This window comes from Suricata suricatta, chromosome 12 (assembly GCF_006229205.1).
Source record: "Suricata suricatta isolate VVHF042 chromosome 12, meerkat_22Aug2017_6uvM2_HiC, whole genome shotgun sequence".
NCBI lineage: Eukaryota > Metazoa > Chordata > Mammalia > Carnivora > Herpestidae > Suricata > Suricata suricatta.
Window position 1 is genome coordinate 18,838,941 of NC_043711.1, and position 19,048 is coordinate 18,857,988.

The following is a 19,048-nucleotide window of genomic DNA, read 5'->3' on the forward strand; positions in this document are numbered from 1 at the left end:
CCCACCTGTCCCTGGATGGGTCTCCTGTGGCCTCTCCATAGACCCAGTGAGGAGCAGGAACAGAGCTCTGGGCTGACACCTCTAACCATCTGGAACTCGGACTTTACCAGGGGCTGCTTATCAGGATTGATCAAGTGACCTCAGAGGACCTTTGGTTTTAAAATGGTGTAAGCAAAATCAAAGGCTGTCAACATTTTTTCCCCTGGCCCCTTCCACTCCGCAGGCATCCCATGGGAAGGGCGGGTGTGTATGGGAGGACTGACTCTAAACTGAACAGAACAAGAGTGGGACAGAGCTAACTCTCCAGGGCTGGAAAAATGGCCGCAGAGACAAGAGAGTCAGGGGCAGGTAACCTCTGGTTTTATGCTGCTTCTTCAGGCGTAGGCTCAGGTCTAGGCTCCTGGCAGATAGGGCCAGCCCAGCCCTGGTAACAACGGCAGCTAAAGGACTCCCAAGCTCCAGGCCTCCCATCTGGCTGCAGGTGCAGAAAGGCTTCCAGCTGTCCTCCGTCTTGGTGGGCACAACGCCCATGGCCATGGCACCGCTGGTAACTGCAGGCTATGGCTGCCCTGGTCACATTGATTACATAGGGGCCCAGGGTGCCCACTACGTAGTTATGGAGATGCCAGCACTTCTCCTGAAGAGAGGGGAAGGATGTATCAATGCTCCTGCTCCATGGCTCTGACATGGTCTTTCCCCCCAACCCTGGGATCCCAGGATGAGCTGCATGGCAGGTTGGAGGGGCAATGATCACCTCAGAGCTGGAGAGGCTCAGGTCCCCCCAGAGCACCACGCCGGCTGCCCCCAGTGCTGCGCTCACACCAATGGTCTTCACAAGGTCATCCTGGAAACAAAGAACTGCTAAGCCAGGGCTGGCCTGGCCAGATCCATCTGGGCCTACCTCCAATTTCAAGAAACTTTTCTGGCTCATTACCACAAACTAATACCGTCTCTAGAGTAAGGTTACTTGGCAGTGAACCTCTGAGTGGCTTCTCGGGTCCTCTACTCTGAAAATGTCTCCTCTCAGACCAGGGCTCCAAAGGCTGGGCCTTGCCTTCCCCCTCAAGATTTTCCAAGGCAAAGCCATACTTCCATTTCAGATGCTGCAGGATAGGACCTCCCCACACAGAATTAGATCCGGGTCTCCCCATCAAATTCCCCTGAACAAGGTCTTCTCTTCAGACCTTCCTATGACAGAACCATGACTCCCTACTCAGACCCTTAGATCTCAATTTTCTCTCACCTGGGACAGGAACCTCCCAGAATGGCGGTGTGTGAGCCGGGCATAGGCCAGGACAGGCAGGGGATGTGGATGCCCGACAACGGCCACACGGAAGGCTTCCTCCAGGCGGTATCGGACAAATGCCTGGTGATGAATAGGTGGCAGCTTGGGTGGGAGATAGATGCTGGGGAAGAGGGCGCTGGAGGCAGCCCAGAGCCAATGCAGTTGGGTGTTGTGGGCCAGAGTGGCTGGGTGGCAGTGGCCTGTGTAATTGGAAGCTGTACCATGCCAGCCATTGCCACAGGCTGGGAAGTGATAGAAGCCCCAGAACCCATGTGGCTTCAGTGCCTGGCCCAGCCGCAGTGTGTCCTCCATCAGGGCACGGGCTGCCTGTTCAAAGCCAACACGGCCCTTGTAGAGCTGCTCCTGGGGGTTCAAGTGGGGGAATACCCGCTGTGCCCAAGCCCATGAGGCTGCCTGGTAGGCTCGGCGACGCCCCCAGTTCCCGGCCCAGAGTGGGCACCACTCTTCCCAGTCCAGCACTGCCAGGCCAGCAAAGCCGCATTCTAGGCTGAGGTGGATCTGGTGGGTAGCCCGTGCCAGGTGGCGGTCAGGAGGGACAACCTGGGGGATGCCCCCGTTATGAGCTGTGCCCCTGGGCCCAAGGTAGGGATAGAGGCCGAGCTGGTTCTTGTAGAACCACTCTATGCCTGCCTGTCTCCCCTGTCCCTTGGATCGAGATGCTGTCTGTCTAGTTCCCCATTGCCTGTCCCCAGTCCAGAGCTGACAAAGCTAGGCCTGAGTGAATGGTGATGAGTGAATGCGGAATAGAACAGACACCTTGTCACCTGAGCTTGGCAGAGTGGGAGGGGCAAAGGGCAGGTGTCCCTTCATCCATGGCCCTACGGCCAAGGCAGATCTGGGGGCTCTTGCAGGGATAGGGGACCTAAGATGAAACTGGGAGGTGAGGGTGAGGTCATCAAATAAACTGTCACAGCCACATCCAACAGAAGCCTTTATTCAGCCACACTGACAGCTCTGAGCCACAGCCATGAAGCCATCTCCTGGCCCCACTGGTACTCAGGAAACATGGTCAGGCTAAAGCTGCCCCCAGGGTCTAGGGACTGAGGTATGGCCAAGGGGCTGAGGCTTGTACTGTCTTAGGCAGTCCATCAACCCTAAGGACAGTGCCTTCTCCTGGGTAGCCCTTAGATGTCTTTTTCCATCCAGAATATGGGACATCCTCTCAGGTCTTGGTATTGTGTCTCCAGCAGGCTTTTTGGAAGGGGTCCTGCAGGAGGTGGGGGTGAGGTGGTCAAGGGCTCAGGCAGTGGAGGAGGTGGTGGCAGTGATGACCCCTTGGGGGCTCTTGGGGCAGTTTGGGCAGTTAGACTAGAAGCCTTGCAGGGTGGCTGGGGAGAGGGGGCTCTGGGGAAGACCTTGAGCAGGGTGGCAGGCAGCCGTCTGCTGGTGAAGGCCAGGCCCTGCACAGGCTCACCCAGCTGGTAGCCCAGGTGGGCATAGAACTGTAGCTGGTCGTGGGTGGTGAGGTGTAGTCGGCGGAAGCCCCGGGCCTGAGCAAAAACCTCCAGGCCCTCCATAAGGCGGCGGCCAAAGCCACGGCCCCTGAGAGGTCGGGCCACAACCACTGTCTCCACGAGGAGGCTCTGGGGCCGGTCCAGCACCCGCGACAGGCGGGCATGCCCCACCACAATGGGGGCTGCCTCAGGTGTGGGGCTGGGGCTCAGCAGCATCAGGCAGAGGGGGAAGGCGTCTGAGGACTGGCCCAAGGAGTGCAGGCGTGAGGCACGGCTGCGGGGCCACTGCTCATTGATGAGGTCGGCACAGGCATCCAGGAGCTCAGGTCGGCAGTGCACAGGCTCCAGGGTCAGTTCAGCCAGGTTGGGGGCTGGGGTCTTCTCTGGCTGGTGTGCAGGATCCAGGGTCAGCGTGGCCAGGTTGGATCTCAGGGTCAACTCTGACTGGCATGCAGGATCCAAGGTCAGCTCGGCTGGGCTGGCACTCAGGATCAGCTCTATCTGGTGTGTAGGGTCTAGGGGAGGGGTCAGTTTGGTGAGCCAGGACTCAGAGTCAGCTCTTGCCTACATGTAGGATCCAGGCTCAGCTGAGTCAGGCTGGGAGACAAGGTCATCTCCTGCAGGGTTGCAGGTGGCTCAGTGCCAGGCTGGGGATTAGGAGCACAGTCTCCAGACAGTGGTATCTCTTCAGACCACAAGGATGCTCCTCCTGTAGACAACAGCCATGCTAGGCTGTGACAGGAAGGAGGACAGTGTTGGGGCAGGGAGGGGCTGACAGAGTGCAAGGGGAGCCATGCATCCTGGACCTGGTAAGCTATACCTTGTCTCTGTCCCATACTCACCTGATGGCACAGGTGACCTGGAGACCATTCCCTATACCTGACTCAGGTGACAGCAGAAGTAATGAGTCCAGGGTGTCCTGCCCCACATCAGAGGGAAGCTGAAGGCTAAAGCCTGGGGAAGAGCCCAAGAGTCCTGGCCCCAGCTTTCTGTGGCTACAACTTTGTCTTCCCCAGAATAGGGGATCTAGCCTACACCATCACAGCTGGCTGGCCATCAGACAGAATATGCAGACTAGACACCATAACCCGCTAACTTAAACCCATCCAAGACTCCCTCTGGCTGTCCCCATGAACTCCCCTGCCCTTTCCTTCTCCCTACATTCTAGGTCCCAGCCTTTATGACCACTTGGGCCATGCCTGCCACCTGACCAATCCTGGAGCACCTCTCATCCACCGTTTAGGATCAGTTTTCCCCTTCCTGAACTGCCTTTCCAGCTTGGAGCACAGAGCCCATGGCCCCCTCCCCAGCACTGTGCAGCTCAGCACACTCTGCTTGGGCATGGACCCAAGTGTCCCCTCAAATGGGGTTCCAGCAGCACTAGCAAGGGGTCTACTCACACTCACACAGCAATGTGGCTCTTGCAGGGTTGGTTCCCCAGTGGCCTGAGTTTCGTAGTCGCCCTGAATAAGCACCACAGCTTCCTTCCTAAATTTACAAGGGTGTCTAACGGCCACCAGGGTGGAGGCTCAGACCTCCTGCGCTTAAACCCCATTGTTTGCCAATCCTACCCCAGGCCCTTCTGCCAGGAGGGTCTACGCTGGGGAGATCTCAGTGGGGGACCCACTGGGCCCCCCTCTTCTCACCAGCTCTAGAGAGGGCTCTCCTTCCCCCTCTCCAAGAAGGCACCCTGAGTTTGAGGCCAATACCACAGGTATACCTGTCAAGCACAGGTAGCCCCCCCAGCCCCCACCCCCCACTCAAGAGGGCTATAAGCACCTCACCTGCATCAGTCACCTCCGCAGCAGCTACAGCTCTGGACCAAGAGGGAGTAAGCCCAAGGATCTGCCCCTAGGCCTGGAGCCCGAGACTTACCCCTCCACCCCCGGGCTTAACCCCTTCGGTGCCGACCCCACCCACTATGGGAGGGGCTCCACACCTCAGGAAGAGGCGGCAGTGTCTTCTGTGCCTCGGTTTCCCTCTCTCTCCTAGTGGGTGACAAACCATGGAATTTTTGGCGGGGGTGGGGGGCTTAGGCAGCTTGACTTTGGGTAGGTGTGGCTCGGCATGCTCTAGGAGAGAACGACAGATGCACGGAGGGCGTGCGGGACGGCATAGCTACCTGGGGACCGCACGCACGGGGCAGACCGGGGACAGTGAGGACTAACATACGGCACGTGCGAAGGGGGAGGTACTGACATGCTGAAGCCAAGCTCCGGGACGCTCCGCGTGCTCGCTCTGCGCGGGTCGGTTTCTCGCTGTCTATGGTTTGGACTCTTCTGACCGTCCGCGCTGGCCCCTAGCGGTACGGCGGTCGCACTGCAGCGGTCGTCTTCCCCAGAGCCCGACCTGATCCAGACTCTTCCTAGACAGCCAGGCCCCACCCCGCTTCCGCGCGCCACCGCTTAGGCTCCGCCCCTCCTCCGGTTTAGGGCGTCATAACACAGCCGACGCAGACCTGGTCTCTGCCCTGGCTCCGCCTCTGCCCCTCCAGCCCCGCCCAAGCCACAACTCCTAGCTCCCTGCGCAACCTGCGCTGGGACCCAGCGCAGGCTCCACCTCCTCACGTCGCCTGCGGGGCCAATCTCTGCTCCTGGACATCGCTTAGATCCTCCCGGATTCCTCTCTACCGAGGCCCTATCAGGGCCCATCGCGTCAAAGCCTTGGCCCGATACAGGCGCCTCCTCCACCGGCTCTACTTCCGCCCCTCATTCCCTCGCTTCTCCCCAGGCTCAGGCCGAACTCGCTCCTGTTGGCCCCGGTGGGGAAAGGGTCCTTTGTGGGAAAGGTCAGGTAGAGCTTCCTCCTATTTGGACTGCATCCTCGGAAGCAGCCGCCCTCGGATAGACGTCAGGTCTGAATGAGACAGATAAGCCTTTCCGGTGCCCTCTTGATCCCGGAGTCTGCACGTTTTAGGCACTCCATTAATAGCTCCTGAAGCAAGAATCGTGTCTGCTTTATTTGGGAGCCTGGTGCCTCTGAGCAGGTCGCGTGCAGGCCTGGTTACTATTAACACACAGTAGGAGCCAAAGTGCTTCACTTCTAGCTAGACAGCCTGAGTTCAAATCTCGGTTTCTCTTATTTTCTGGCTGTGCAGACTTGGGCAAAGTGTTTGCCCTCCCAGTGTGTGCTTCAGTTTCTTCATAGGGTCGTGTTAGGATTGAATAAGTTAGTCTACTTAAAATGCTTAACACAGGACTTGAGGAAGTGTAGGTATTCAGTGAATGTCAGTTCTTGTGATTGCTACAGTTTAAAGAGTGGCTTAGTGTCTCTGGAAATGTTTATGACCCTGCTGGGTGAGTGCTGAAGGCTCTAACCCCTTGGGCAGCTATTCTGGTCTGTAAGCATGTGCAGGCATATGCTCATGACCGTGGCTGAATGTACTCCTGGCTGTGACCATGACTTGTGTGGCTGCTTGTATTTGAGAAAGCTGTGGCCAGGCTCAGAGTGCGTTAGGTTGTGAACCCGAATAAAGGAAACTTCATTTAAAATGGAGTTGGGGAGTGCCTGGGAGGCTCAGTTGGTTAAGTGTCCGACTTTGGCTCAGGTCATGATCTCAGTTTGTGAGTTCGAGCCCCGCGTCAGGCTCTGTGCTGACAGCTCGAAGCCTGGAGCCTGCTTCGGATTCTGTGGCTCCCTTTCTCTCTGCCCTCACCTGCTCCTGCTCTCACTTTCAAAAATAAATAAATGTAAAAAAATAAAAATAGGGGCGCCTGGGTGGCTCAGTCGGCTAAGCCTCCAACTTTGGCTCAGGTCAGATCTCACGTTTGTGGGTTCAAGCCCCGCTTCAGGCTCTGTGCTGACAGCTAGCTCAGAGCCTGGAGCCTGCTTCTGGTTCTTTGTCTCCTTCTCTCTCTCCCCGTCTCATACTCTGTCTCTCTCTGTATCAAAAATAAATAAAACATTTAAAAAATTTAAAAAATAAATAAAATGGAGTTGGGAGGCTAGAAGGGGGAACTCACACACATGCCACTCCTTGCCGCCCTTTGCGGACCCAACCAGAAGAAGCCTACTTTACCACTTCAGCAGGAGGAAAGATTTTCTCATTGCCTGACAACAGCTCAGCCAATGAGAGACTGTCATAACTCAATCAATGAAAAGCCACCACACTTTGAGCTCCAGGTTTACTCCAATGGAATTTCTGTTTATAATAGGCCCTTTAAACTCCTCCCTTTCCTCTGTAAAAGAGCACTCCTGTTTCATAACAGCTCACATGTCTCAAGTTCCAATTCTCTCTTGTTCCTCATTAAACCCATTTTTGCTGGTAAAATAGTTTTATTTTTAACATCAACAAGATGTTCAATGTATGTATCCTAGAGTGTGGCCAATTACCGCATGTCCTGCATCTCACACCATGCTCCCTTCCAGCCATGGTAGCAGCGACATTTGAACTCCACAGCCATCTGCATCCGATCCTCAAGTGAGAGGGCACCTTGTAGGGTCAAGGGCCCGCCACCAGGTGTGGGCTGGATGGAGAAACTGGTGGGGTTGAGGATGAGGAGGGCCTCAGGGTGGCTGGGGCGCCTGGCACAGCGACCATGGCCTGAGCACAGGGCTTGACTGCATAGAAGAGCCCCGCTGGTCACGTTGAGGATAAAGGGCCCCAGTGTGGTGTCCACATACTCCTTGATGGCCTGGCATGATTCCTGAGTGGGAAGGGGAGCAAAAGGGACACCATGGCCTACCTAGGGCACTGAGGCACTCACCTGCTGGCCAGCCACAACCGAAGGGATAGAAAGGGTGGGCCAGGGTCTTGCTAGTCAGCCTGGCACCTCCACCCCTGCCCCCACCCTAACTCCCCTCCTGGGCCTGAGCTCACCTTGGTTCTTGTGTTCTCCCAGCTCACCCAGAGTACCACTCCTGCTGCCCCCTGGGCTGCACTTTCGCCCAGGCTGTGCTCCAGCTCATCCTGAGGAAAGGGACATAACTCTGAGGAGCCTTCCTCCCTCCCCACAGCAGGCTGCTGTAACAACACTGGATGGGACAAATAATTCATAACCCCCACGTGGGCTGCTCTGGCTCTGGTGCCGAGAGGCAAGCCCGTCCTCACTCTAGCCTGTGAGTGCCATGCAGGAGGCACTGCATCTCTCTGATGAATGCAGAATCATCTGTGCTGAGCACAGAGCATGGCACACAGTAGGAGCTCAAGAAATAGAGAATGGATGAGGCCGTGCAGCCTCACTGAACATGATGCCTGACAAGGTGGGTGGGGTCATAGAGGGAGACTCACCAAGGGCAGAGAGCGGTTGGTCCCGTCGTAGAAGATCTGGGCATAGGGCAGCACTGGCAGATCCGGGTCCCCAGCACCCACAGCCACTCGGAATGCCTCACCTACACGGTGCCGCACATACATCTGTCCCTTCCCTGTGCCCTCTAGCTCTGCAGGCATGTAGATGCTGGGGTAGAGGGCACGGCTCTGACCCCACAGCCACCCCAGCTGGTCATTCTGGGCACAGATACCTGGGGGGCACTGGCCTGTATAGTTGGGGCTTAGAAAGTCATAGTTATAGCAGTCAGGGAAGCCATAGAAGCCCCAGAGGCCACGAGGCCTCAGTGCTTGCCCCAGCTTGAGGGTGCCTGCCATCCAGGCCCGTGCAGCCTCCTGGAACTGGTCCCTAGCTGCGGCCTCCACCCAAGGAGCTGGCCAGTCGGGATGCTGCCCCTGCACCAGTGACCGTGAGCGCTGCCGATAAATGTCCTTGGCGTCCCAGTTAAAGGCCCAGAGTGGGCGCCATGCCTCCCAATCGATGACTGCCAGCCCTGAGAAGTCAGACGCAGGCATGGCAGCCAGGATGTCCCGGAATGAGCGGGCCAGGTGGGTATCCAGGCTGGCATTTTGGGGCAGGCCACCAAACACAGGCACCCCAGTAGACGTGTAGTAGGGGTAGGTGCCCAGCTGGTAGCTGTAGAAAATGGTCATGTCAGGGCCACGGAAGGTCTGCCCGGGGTTGGCCACCACATCAAAGACACTGACATCCACGTCCACACCGTATTTCTCCAGGCACCACTGGGTGTTTGCGTTCCAGATGGTGGTGAAGGGCTGGTTGGGTACCATGGGGCTCCTGGAGCTGTGGGTTTTGTCGAGCAAAGTCAGGAAGAGGGTGTAGATGGGAAGCAGGTGGACTGCCATGGCACAGGGTGGTTCTAGGGAAACCTGGCCAGGGGAGGCAAAGCTGAGTGTAGGCCCTGAACTCTCTGACCCCTGCTCAGGGAAGGCTGGCCAAACCCCTTGCTCATCAATCCACCCCTGCTCTGGCTTTAGGTAAACACTGACCTGCAGGGCTCAGGGAGGTCAGAGGTCAAAGGAGAGGCTTGGAGGGGTAGCACTGCCACTGGAGGGGCCTCTGCCCTCTGTCTCCCACAGACTTTGCCCCGGCCTAAGCTAACCAATCCCCTTCACCAAGAGCCACAGAAGCCATGACATCTGTTTTGAGAAGAGCTGCTGAGAGGCAGGCCCTCAGCCCCCAGGCTGACCTGACTGTGACTGGAGGGGGGGGGGGGGGCGCGTCCTTTCCTGTCTCTCTGTCTCTTCCCACAGGAATCCTGGCCAGCCATTGGAGGAGGAGATGCTCAGTGACCAAAGACAGGTCAGCCCAACCCTCCTTTTATACCCACCAGTCTGCCCACATGTCCCTGCTGACCTCAGGGCTGAAGGGCTTCATCCTCCAAACTTCCTGACCCCAGAAAGGGCTAGGCAGGGTTCAGCAAGATTCTGTTCCTCAACTCTGCCCCCAGCTGCACCAGATTCTCGGAGGAAGCTGCTGCTGGAAACTCTGAGCTTTTGTAGGGGGTCACCCCACCCAGTCTGGGGGCGGGCTGAGGGGCAGGCCCAGGGTTGGAGGGCTGGGCCAGGCAGCTGAGCCACCTCAGCACCCCTAACAAAGTGCCCTTGGTAGGAGGTGGGGCTGGGCCGGAAATGGCCCCGCCCACTGGGTCAGCACTAGGGCAGGGCTTTGTGGTTTTATTTGTGTTGGGGTGGGGGTGGAGGCAATGGGGGTGGGGTGCTGTTTGGGTGGCAGACCCAGCTGGCAGGTCTGTTTGTGTGCCAGGAGTCTGGGTGCCTCAGTGCTGTATACCAAGGGAGCATACTTTCCTGACCCGCTGCACAGTGACCGTTGTGGGCCCCAGGCACTTTTGCCTTTTTGGGCCCCTTTTTCAAAACATTAAAGGATACCTTTTACAACTATATTGGTATAAAGATAAACGGAAGCCCAACCTAAGTCATTATCATATTTTCTTCTGATTAAAAAAATTAAGATGTTTTTGGGTCTTTAGAAATATTGTGGCCTCAGAGGCTATACTGACTACGCCGAGGAGGGTAAGTTACCTCTGCTTTCGGGCCTGGAGTCTGAAAGGCTCGGTGTCTGTGAAGTCAGGGCTGGTCAGTAAGTGTGTCTTTGAGAAGCCCAGGTCAGCTACTATCTAGGCGTCTGTGCAAGCTCCAGTAGAGCGTGTATGTGCAAGTGTGGAACCCAGTACCTGGACTGGGTGTGAGACTCTGCTGTCCTATGACTATGAGATCCCATGTTTGACCACGGGTGTGTCAGTGACCACATGTTTGTTCATTCCTTTGTGGTTTCAGTTTGCTGATTCAGAAGCTGATTATTGAGACCTGCTAGGTGTCCAGGCCCAGGCTTGCCTCCCAGGGTGGGGTGAAGGGAACATCATGTCCCTGGCTCAGGTGAAAGTGCTACCTGAGTGTGAAGCCCAGTCTAAGCCTGAGCCGGTGACACTCCCCACCCTCCTCCCCAGCACAGTGGTCAATGAAGCAGTGACCCAGCTGGCTATCATCTGGCTCTGGCCCTGCAGGCAAGGATGGAGAAGCTGACAGCGGGCCTGGGGGGCTGGGGGTACATCAGCCAGGAATCAAGCACAGCATCTAACCACAGAGATGGTGGCTGCTGATTCTGGTGGAAGCAGGGTCCCAGAATGATGGCCACTAGGCTTAGAGAGACTGGCACAACTCCCAAGGGCTGAGGGGACAGGAGAACATCAAGGGAGCCCCGACTCCCTCTCCCTGAGGCTTCATGCTACCAAGTGCTGCAGTTGGCACAATCCAGCCATCCTCCATCTGGCCTCAGTTTAGGGGAGAAGTTCTAATGGTGGAAACGGCAGGAAGATGCTGGGGCACTCAAAGCCTTCCCTGACGCTAGGGCATTGACCCACAGACCTGCCCTTGCTGAGTTGGTCTGGCCGGATGGGTCCAAGTTGTGTGTGTGTCTGGGGTTACTCCAGCTTCGTGGTCCAGCCCTGCCTGCCCTCTCTGCTCTCATACCCTGGGCCTAGGCCACCTCACTTCCCATTACCCCCACCTGCCCACCCACAGATCTGGCCGTGGGTTGCACTTTCCACAAGGCTGTCTTTCCAGGTCCTCCTGGAAAGTGATGTGAGGTGATCACAGGTTTGCATGGAGGGGTCACAGCTGTTTGGGGAAGGTAACAGTTGTGTAAGGTTAAACATGTGAGGGAAATCACAGCTTTGCCCAGGTGTGCAGGGGTCCTAGCTTGGTGGGAAAGATCAGAGATGTGGGTAGGATAGCTCACAGGGTGTCTGAGGGTCCCAGCTGGGTACAGGAGGTCGGAAGTGTGTGGAAAACAAGTTACACCTTCTCCTTCCTTGTCCTCTTTTTGCTGGCTCCATTATCTCATGACCTTATTGACAATACCTTCATCTTCTGTCCAGCAGGCCTCGCCCCACCATGGCATCTGGGCACCCTTCCACCCCAGCATTCTCCTCCACCATGTGAACGGACACTGCCTTCCCTGAACTACCCCCCCATCCCCCTTCCCTCCATTCTCTGCCATCGCCAGCCAGAGGAATAAGGGATCACTTTCCTACCTGACTTGACATCAATTTGGTGTGGCTCACTTCTCCAGGCTCTGCTCCCCTGACCACTTCTGACTCAGCCTTTGCATCTAGTGTGCATTCCCATGGAGACAGAGCTCTTTGCTGGTGTGGCTCACAGATGCATCCCAGCCCAGCACCAGCACGTGTGTGCACTATTTACTGAATGGGTTAGAGAGTCTTCGCTGTCAGGCCAAGTCAGGCCTACTGCAGCTCTTTGGCTGCCCTTCTTGCCCTGCTGCAGTAGCCCCTGCTCAGCCCCTAGCCTCAAACTCTGAGTCCCAGCTGTGTTCTGACTTCCTTCAGCCTTTCCCTATGCTTTGTCTCTCAAACTTCCCCTTCCCCTTTCAACTCAGTGTAGAGAGCACTTCCTCAAGGATACCCCCCTTGTGGCTATTTCACCACTTGGCTGTTTCTTGAGTCTGTCTCTCCACAGCCAGTGTTTGCTGAGGACAGGGGCTGTGTCATCACTGACATGGACAAGGGGACCTTCAGGTGTGGGTTTGATGGCTGAGGAGAGGGGCCGAGACCCACCAGGTAACTTCCTTTAGAAGCAGGGTAGTAAAGCAGGCTGGAGCCTGTCTGATGGTTCCAGCTGCTATTTGTCTCCCCTGGGACATCGGGGGACAGGCCATACTCTCCCACAGTCGGGACAGAAGTGATCTTTGAGGTTGTCTCTGCTCCCAGGCTCAAGATGCCTCCATCTCACCTCATCATGCATCTTTGCAGTGGGACAGGGACGAGATCTTGGCATTCAGATCCCAAACCCCAGTAGAGGACTGTGACCCAGGTGGGGAGAGGGCTGTGTGGCTGGAGTCCACTGCCCTTCGGAGCAGGGAGAAGAGGAGACGCCCTTGCCTGTGGGAATGGAAGGGAGGGGTGATCTGGCTACTTGCCCAGCCTGGGAAGATCAAACATCCGCTTCCCCTTTCTTCCTGGGTGGGCAAGGCGAGGTGAAGGCACTGGCCCAGCTGGGACTCCAGGGGCAAGTAGGAGAAACACAATGAGCTTGGGCCCTCACAGAAAGTTGGGCCCAACCACTTTCCAATCAATATAGAGAAAGCAAGGTCCTTGGTGTTGGGGCGGAATGTGAGTCCCTCCAGTCCCAATGGCCCCTGCCCCATCAGGCAACAGCAGAATGGGTAGCTCTGGGCCTTCAGGTCCTGCAGTCAGCAACTGACAGATAAGTCCCCAGCAGAGTCGGAGAGACCCTGGACTCTCACATGTCCTGGCCTAGTTGCAGACAATCCAAGCACAGAAGGAGTTGTTTTATATTTAATTTACAAAAGAGACCCCAAAATAATAATAAACTATCCAGGGGCAGGAGAGTAGGGTCAGGTCCTCTCTGGCCCGGCTGTGCTCCTCTTCCTCTCTGGCAGGGAGAGAAGGGACCTTTCGGGGAATTGCCCCTCCCCCTTAGAACAGGGGGGTGAGAGTTGGTATGGATACTCTACTGGGCATCCCAGGGGCTCTGCCCCCTCCAGATTCCAGTTTGTCTACCCCTTGCAGGCTCCTGTATGGCAGGCAGAGCCATTGTGGCAGAGGCCAGCTTGTATGGCAGCCGGGTGAGAGACCCCTATGAAGTCCAGGTGAGGGCCAGGACTACCACAGCCAGTGGGCCAGTGAGGTGGGACCCAGCCCAGGCCCTACTGGCACCCCCAGCTGCCCGTGTGTGGTCCCACTGGCACTGCTCACCGCCCCAGCCTAAGTAGCACTGGCAGCGAAAGTGCGTCTGCATGTGGTTGAGATCAGCCCAGCTGAGCTCCCCCTCTGGTCGCAGCTGTGGCTCACCAGGTACGTGGTTAGGCACCAAGCGGAAGCTGCTGGCACTGAGGTGCAGGTAGGTATTGGTGCTGGGGTCGCGACGCACACAGCGCCCGTGGCCATGGCACTGGGCCCAGCTGCAGTACTGGGCAGCCCAGGACACGTTGACCACGTAGGGGACCAGCAGCCTCGTCAGGTAATCCTTGAGGTACTGGCAGGTCTCCTAGGGGCAGAGGCCAAGGATCAGGGTCAGCTGCCTCAGCCCACAGGCCCAGATGGAAACTGTTAACTTTCTTTTATCACATGTGTATATCTGTACCTGCATGCCTGAGCCCTTAATGTCCCTGTTCCTGCTGAGACGGGAAGTGGGGATAGAGACGAGCCCAGCAGGGCAGGTGGGGAAGGGTGGAACTCACTGTTCAGGACAGCATGAGCCCTTTCCTAGGAGTAGGGAAGGAACCCTGTCTTCTCTGTTGGGACCAGGGATGCCTTGGCTGGGAGACAGACAAGGGGGCCAAACCAGGTTTGCCCACCTTGGGGGTCAGCAGCCCAAAGCCCCAACTCTCTGCCTGGCCCCTGCACACTCCAGTCTAGAAGGCTGGGCGGGGCGGGGGGGGCTTACTTACCGTGCTGGTGGTATAGCCTGCGTCGCCCCAGAGGATGACACCAGCCGCGCCCAGGGCTGCACTCTCACCAATGGTGGAGATGAGATCCATCTATGTGGGAGGGAGGTAGTCACTGGGGAAGACTGAGACCACAGGGTGAGGACCAGGCAGGCTGGACAGGCCCCCTGTTCTGACCTGCTCAGTACCTCAGCCCAGTACCCCTTCCCACCCCCAAGCAGAGGCTGTCTCACTTTCTCATTAGATGTTCAAGTCATTTGCATGCCTACCTTGGTCTCCATTTCCCAAGCTAACGACCCACTTGAGCCGAAGATATATCAAGATGAACCCCAAAGGCAGAATGCCTAATTCCAAGACCCCGCTTTGCCCTAGATATGCTGGGAAGCTTTGGGCGAGTTTCTCAGCATTTCTGGACCTCAATTTTCTTATTTGCAAAATGGAGATAATGATGCCACCCTTTCACAAGGGTACAGAGAGAATGACAGTGGTTCCCTGGGGAAGAAGGCGGGGTCCTGGGAGGCACATACCTCACTAAGCCCCGTGAGCTTGCGGCTATAGGTGGGTCGTGTGAAGACGTAGACCGGGAGTGCATGGTTGGGGTGGTGGGTGTGAGCCACACGAAGAGCCTCCTGAACACGGAAGCTGACAAAGTTGCGGCCGTGGGTGGAGGACTTGAGTGTCTCGTCCAGGTAGACAGAGGGGAAGAGGGCTGTGCTCTCTGCCCACAGCCAGGCCAGCTGGTCGTTTCGGGAGACCTCAACGTCAGGGCAGCGGCCTGTATAGGTGTCCCGGTTATGCACATAATCATGGTTGTAACAGTCCGGGAAGAGGTAGAAGCCCCAGAGGTGCCGAGGCCGAACAGCCTTGACAAAGCGCAGTGTCTCCAGCATGAACTGTCGTGCAGCGAATTCAAACTCATACTGCGCCTGCTTGACCACACGATCTGATGGCCAGTCAGGGTGGCGAATAGCCACCAACTGGCGTGATGATTGGCGGTATATATCCTTGTCCTGCCAGTTGCGCACCCACACAGGCCGCCAGGCCTCCCAGTCAATAACTGCCAGGCCTGCAGGCTCCTGTGTACGAATGTAGTGCTCCACGTGTTCCTGCAGCATCTTCAGATGTGCCCAGAGGCTGCCATTCTGTGGCACGCCACCGTGCACTGACCTCCCCACTGAACTGAAGCGGGGATACAAGCCCAGCCGGTCATGGTAGAAAATGGTGATGTTCTGGTTTACAAAACCCTCATTAGGTGAGGCCTGCACATCAAAGGCCTTCAGGTCCAGTGGCACCTTGAGGCGAGGGCCACAATCTTGTGTGGGCACGTCCCATGCTACCACAAAAGGCCGGCCTGTAAAGATGGGAGGTGCTGTGGGCTTGAGCTGGGTGGCCCATGCCGCCGCCAACACCACAGCCAGTGTGATGGCAGGGCCCAGGCCTGCCCACATGCTGGGGGCTGCAGGAAAACGGTGTCACCTGCCTGGCACCAGCTCAGGAACTAGGGGAAAGATGAGAGATAGCAAATCAGTCTAGAGAATCACAGAGGTGCCCACCCCAAACCCATTCACACTCCCCACACCCATGCTGTGTGAGGCTCAAGCCTGTTCAGACCCTATTATGGAACTGTAACAGGTTTGAAAGACACAGGAGGAAAGGGAAGACACCCTGGGAACTCACTGCCAGGAGCATAGAACTCCCTACTGGAGCAGGTGGCTTATCGCTGGGCAGAGACTTCTGGTATGTGTGACTCTCAGAATTGGCCGGCTGCACTACGGACTCGCTGCCCAGAGATACAGATGCCTGCGTACCACCCAAAACATGGTTTCAGAGAGCCTCGAACCCGCGTCCCACTTTGTATTCCGTGAAGAACTCCTGGTCCAGGAAAACGATAGCGTTCGGATAAGGCAGGGAATAGATCATACAGCCACAAGGAAGCTGGAATACAGCCGCGGTGCTATTATGTGTATAACACCCGTCGGGCAGAAAGGCGAGAACGTCAGGACTTTGTCTCGAGCGCACTCTCCCAAGCTTGGTTGAGGCCCACCGGGACAAAGGGGCGGCGGACCTCCCTCGGTGGGGCCGGCAGACCGGCCCTTCCCGTCGCAGCCACCCCGGAATGCGCCCCCAACCGCCGGACGGGTCCCGGGAGCTCACTCCTCCCGGCCTTTGTGCGGGACTCCGCCCCCGCCCCACACGTGGGGCCAGTGCCCGGCCGGGTGGGGGTTGGGTCCCTGGGCCGCCCCTCTGGACGCATCCCCTTGAGTTCAAAACCCAGCCTGCGGGGAGAAAGCTGCTAGGCTTGCACTGCCCACCCTCACCTCGCGCGGGGCGCTGCCGGGACCCACGCCATGGCCACTGCCATCCCTGGCCCAGCACGGCACGCTCCGGCCGCTTGCCTAGGCGCAGCCCCGGCTCAGCGCCTCTGCTGCTCCGCCCCCCCCCTCCACCCCGGTCTGCGGTCCCTTTAAGAATCCAGCGCGGAGGGGGGCCTGAGGCAGAACTTGTGGCCGGGGAGGGAAGGTGTTCCCGATTTTCGCCCAGCCAGTGTCACGTTTCGGGCTCCAAGGCCCCCAGATTCTCCGTCGAGGGACGTGGCCATCCATCTGGGGCCGTGAGGACCTTCCAAACAGGGCTTTCTTCTGGAATCTTAGGCGCGAGCGTCAGTCAGCCCAAGGTTTCCTCCCCCACCAGCTCGCTGTCGGTGGTACAGTCTACCCGCCGGCTGCGCTACCAGCCACTTAAAGGGACAGCTTGAGTCGAGAGTCGCGTTGGGAATAAAGAAGGAGGTGTACCTCCGCCTGTCCATAAGGTGGTGCTGCGGAACCCGGGGCCTTGGCTGGGGGCAGCAGAGGATCTGGCTCTGCACCCGCGATTATAGTTCCCAGCAGTGGATCCTTAGTTTGGGAAGAGGGATGGGGGCCAGAGCCAATCTTGGGTCTTCAGGACAGTAACGCCCAGTCCTCTATGGATCAGGGGGCCTCCCGACCCCCGTGCCAGGTCTGAAGGGAAGCCCCGACCCCTACCAGACTGAGGGAGGGGGCCAAGCACCCTCCCCTTTGCCCATCCTAGGCAGGCCCGAGGCAGTGATTGTCTTGGCAACATGAGCTGTGGGTTGCAGCGTGGCCAGCCCCACTGGGGGTTGGTAAGCCCAGCGGGCCCTGGGGGTTGGGCCTCCTGCCTCCAACTTGCATAAGGGACAGGCCAAGGCCTCCGGTTCTCTCCTGCCCAGTCTCCGTGGAGGCTTGTAGGAACCGCCAACTGCCTCCCCGCCCCCCCCCCCCCCCCCAAACTCCTAGGAGTCTACTACCCTTCCAGAAGTACCTGGCCCGACTGCAGAGAAAAGCCCGCCTGGCAAGGGGACTCCCCCGGGCCTTCACCGGTGTCACCTTTGCCCTGCAAGCCCCCAACTCTGGGGAGTAGGCTTGGAGCTGGACCAGGGCGAGACCTCCCTGCCTCTTCCTAGATCCTCTCTTCCGTGCAGGGATCAGCTCCCCAAAGGGCCCGGTTCTGCACCGCCAGCCTTTCTGAGCGCTGGGGAGAGGGAAGGAGAGCTCCTGTGAGCAGATCTATGGGGGTGCAGACCAGTCGCCTGCACTGGGCTCACCTGTGTGGGAGCCCGTGGGCCCCAGTAGGTCGGCGGCCTCCCTCCTTCCCCGGGTGAGCCTCTCCAGCTAAGCTACTCACACCAGCTGCTGCCCGCTGGGCAACCCGCCGGCGACTTGATAAACTCCATCCCCTCCCACCCGCTCCCGCCTCCCACCCCAGCCCGTTTTCCTCACTTCCTGCTGCCCCTCTGAGGAAAGGGCCAGGAACAGGCGGGTGAGGGGGGAGCAGGGCAGGGGAGGGGACCGCTTGATCCTGTTTCCCACCGACAAGCCCCGTTGCTGACCGCCCCTCCCCCCAAGCCCTGGCCCTGTGAACTGCACAAAGTGACAGGAAGACTGTGGGACCTGGCTCAGGTGACAGCCTCCACCCTGCCCACAGCTTCCTAACCCTGAAAGCTCTTCTTCCCTTGGGGTTGAGGTCTATTTTCAAATCCAGTAGCCTGTGGATGGAGGGGCCCCTGTGGTGAAGGAGTTTGGGGGAGTCAAACTATTTGGTGGATGCTTGGCTGACGGTCCCCCAAAGCAGGTGGTGAAGAAGGCAACCAGCCTCAAGGGGGTTTGGGGGAACTTCCAAGAGCTGAGTCAATTTTTTTTCCGCTGAGAGCGGAAGCATCCCAAGTGTGACAGAATGGACAATGTGTTGATATGTGCGACTCTACAGGGTGGGGGAAGGGACAGGGACTGGAAAGGGTCTATAGAGTGCTCTCCTGCTGGAGGACATTCTTAGGTGGACTTCACTGAGACACTGCAGAGTAGGTAGCTCTTATAACTGGGGTGAGAAAAGAGCTGTGTTTCCATGGGAAGGGGGTGGGTGCCATTACAGGGCTGTAGCCCCAGGGAGGGCTGAAGCAGTCCCAGCAGACCTGTTTCAGAGGGGTGGACAAGTGTGCATACCCTCAAATTACCCTGAGCCTACCCCCACTCACCCTACTGGCACACCTCCCTGATGCTTGGGCCCCTCTCCTAACAGAAGGCTGTGTTAGCCTGGGCAACTGGGGGAATTGGGTCCACACTCTGGAGTCTGCTGGAGACTCAAGGAGTCCATGACAGGGCAGGGGAGGGTGTGTCCCTGTACCATTGTGCTGGCTCCACAAGGGACACAAGCCTTGGAAGCTGCGGCTGTGGAGGCCCCTAGGGAAACAAAGGCCAAACCAGACTGTCCCAGGGCAGGGACACTTCCTCAGGCGGCCAGCAGGAAGGAAGTGAGCACAGCCCAGTGGAAGGGAGTGGGGAAGCACTGCCCTGACCCCCATTGTTTCTAGCTTTGGGGTCAGCTGGGGCAGGCCCAACACAGGGAGTTCCCCCACACTGGGATAGCGGTGATGGGATGCCATCTGGCATGGCAGAACCGTGGCCCTAGGGCAGTAAGGAGGACAATGGAGGATGATAGGGCCTATGTCTGGCATCTTATCAGGAAAGTGGGAAGGTGCTCAAAGAACTACACAGGCCAGG

The 19,048-nt window shown here is 57.8% G+C and overlaps 4 protein-coding genes and 1 long non-coding RNA gene across 17 annotated transcripts; 1 reads left to right on the top strand and 4 right to left on the bottom strand.

The window, feature by feature from the left end:
• Positions 1-338: 338 nt before the first annotated feature.
• HYAL3 (hyaluronidase 3) lies at positions 339-2,313 on the bottom strand. The gene is made up of 4 exons (XM_029917874.1): positions 2,257-2,313; positions 1,244-2,014; positions 755-844; positions 339-637 (listed from the first exon to the last, which is right to left on the bottom strand). Exons 1-4 carry the CDS (start codon positions 2,311-2,313, stop codon positions 362-364), a joined length of 1,194 nt encoding a protein of 397 aa, XP_029773734.1. The 3' UTR covers positions 339-361.
• On the bottom strand, positions 2,225-5,616 carry NAA80 (N(alpha)-acetyltransferase 80, NatH catalytic subunit). Of its 3 annotated transcripts, XM_029918174.1 has the most exons (3): positions 4,960-5,616; positions 4,700-4,748; positions 2,225-3,204 (listed from the first exon to the last, which is right to left on the bottom strand). In XM_029918174.1, coding segments are annotated over exons 1-3 (825 nt in total). In that variant the 5' UTR covers positions 4,962-5,616; the 3' UTR covers positions 2,225-2,430. The 3 variants fall into 3 exon arrangements, with proteins under 3 accessions (XP_029774034.1, XP_029774035.1, XP_029774033.1); XM_029918175.1 differs by lacking the exons at positions 4,700-4,748; positions 4,960-5,616 and adding an exon at positions 4,545-4,565; XM_029918173.1 differs by lacking the exons at positions 4,700-4,748; positions 4,960-5,616 and adding an exon at positions 3,603-4,139 and having other exon boundaries at positions 2,225-3,275.
• Positions 3,293-11,618, top strand: LOC115274732. Its single transcript, XR_003901224.1, has 3 exons — positions 3,293-3,569; positions 9,299-9,347; positions 11,443-11,618. It is a non-coding gene; the product is annotated as an uncharacterized LOC115274732 (long non-coding RNA).
• HYAL1 (hyaluronidase 1) lies at positions 7,016-9,657 on the bottom strand. Of its 3 annotated transcripts, none has more exons than XM_029918169.1 (4): positions 9,402-9,657; positions 7,991-8,914; positions 7,580-7,669; positions 7,016-7,406 (listed from the first exon to the last, which is right to left on the bottom strand). In XM_029918169.1, exons 1-4 carry the CDS (start codon positions 9,420-9,422, stop codon positions 7,089-7,091), a joined length of 1,353 nt encoding a protein of 450 aa, XP_029774029.1. In that variant the 5' UTR covers positions 9,423-9,657; the 3' UTR covers positions 7,016-7,088. The 3 variants fall into 3 exon arrangements, with proteins under 3 accessions (XP_029774029.1, XP_029774031.1, XP_029774030.1); XM_029918171.1 differs by having other exon boundaries at positions 7,991-8,828; positions 9,402-9,635; XM_029918170.1 differs by having other exon boundaries at positions 7,991-8,828; positions 9,376-9,635.
• A 695-nt stretch (positions 11,619-12,313) lies between the features above and the next one.
• On the bottom strand, positions 12,314-17,687 carry HYAL2 (hyaluronidase 2). 9 transcript variants are annotated; one of them, XM_029918167.1, is made up of 5 exons: positions 15,669-16,679; positions 14,519-15,489; positions 13,995-14,084; positions 13,396-13,591; positions 12,314-12,462 (listed from the first exon to the last, which is right to left on the bottom strand). In XM_029918167.1, the coding sequence occupies exons 2-5, from the start codon at positions 15,437-15,439 to the stop codon at positions 12,359-12,361; spliced, it is 1,311 nt and encodes a 436-aa protein (XP_029774027.1). In that variant the 5' UTR covers positions 15,440-15,489; positions 15,669-16,679; the 3' UTR covers positions 12,314-12,358. The 9 variants fall into 9 exon arrangements, with proteins under 9 accessions (XP_029774027.1, XP_029774023.1, XP_029774022.1 ...); XM_029918163.1 differs by lacking the exon at positions 12,314-12,462 and having other exon boundaries at positions 12,858-13,591; positions 15,669-15,791; positions 16,310-16,441; XM_029918162.1 differs by lacking the exon at positions 12,314-12,462 and having other exon boundaries at positions 12,858-13,591; positions 15,669-15,863; positions 16,310-16,441.
• Between the last annotated feature and the right edge of the window lie 1,361 nt (positions 17,688-19,048).

Coding starts and splice junctions, on each gene's coding strand:
- NAA80 (XM_029918173.1), bottom strand. CDS start 3,630: ATGGTCTCCAGGTCACCTGTGCCATCAG. Junction 3,276..3,602: donor CAGGTCACCTGTGCCATCAG/GTGAGTATGGGA, acceptor CCCCTCCCCTAG/ACCCTACACACCAGATAGAG.
- HYAL3 (XM_029917874.1), bottom strand. CDS start 2,313: ATGTTTCCTGAGTACCAGTGGGGCCAGGAGATGGCTTCATGGCTGTGG. Junction 2,015..2,256: donor CATGGCTGTGGCTCAGAGCT/GTCAGTGTGGCT, acceptor ACTCAGGCCTAG/CTTTGTCAGCTCTGGACTGG. Junction 638..754: donor TGAGCCTCTCCAGCTCTGAG/GTGATCATTGCC, acceptor CCCTCTCTTCAG/GAGAAGTGCTGGCATCTCCA.
- HYAL2 (XM_029918165.1), bottom strand. CDS start 15,439: ATGTGGGCAGGCCTGGGCCCTGCCATCACACTGGCTGTGGTGTTGGCG. Junction 14,085..14,518: donor AGCTCACGGGGCTTAGTGAG/GTATGTGCCTCC, acceptor CCTCCCACATAG/ATGGATCTCATCTCCACCAT. Junction 13,592..13,994: donor CAGGCTATACCACCAGCACG/GTAAGTAAGCCC, acceptor CTCTGCCCCTAG/GAGACCTGCCAGTACCTCAA.
- HYAL1 (XM_029918169.1), bottom strand. CDS start 9,422: ATGAAGCCCTTCAGCCCTGAG. Junction 8,915..9,401: donor TGAAGCCCTTCAGCCCTGAG/GTCAGCAGGGAC, acceptor TCCCCTGGCCAG/GTTTCCCTAGAACCACCCTG. Junction 7,407..7,579: donor GGGAGAACACAAGAACCAAG/GTGAGCTCAGGC, acceptor CTTCCCACTCAG/GAATCATGCCAGGCCATCAA.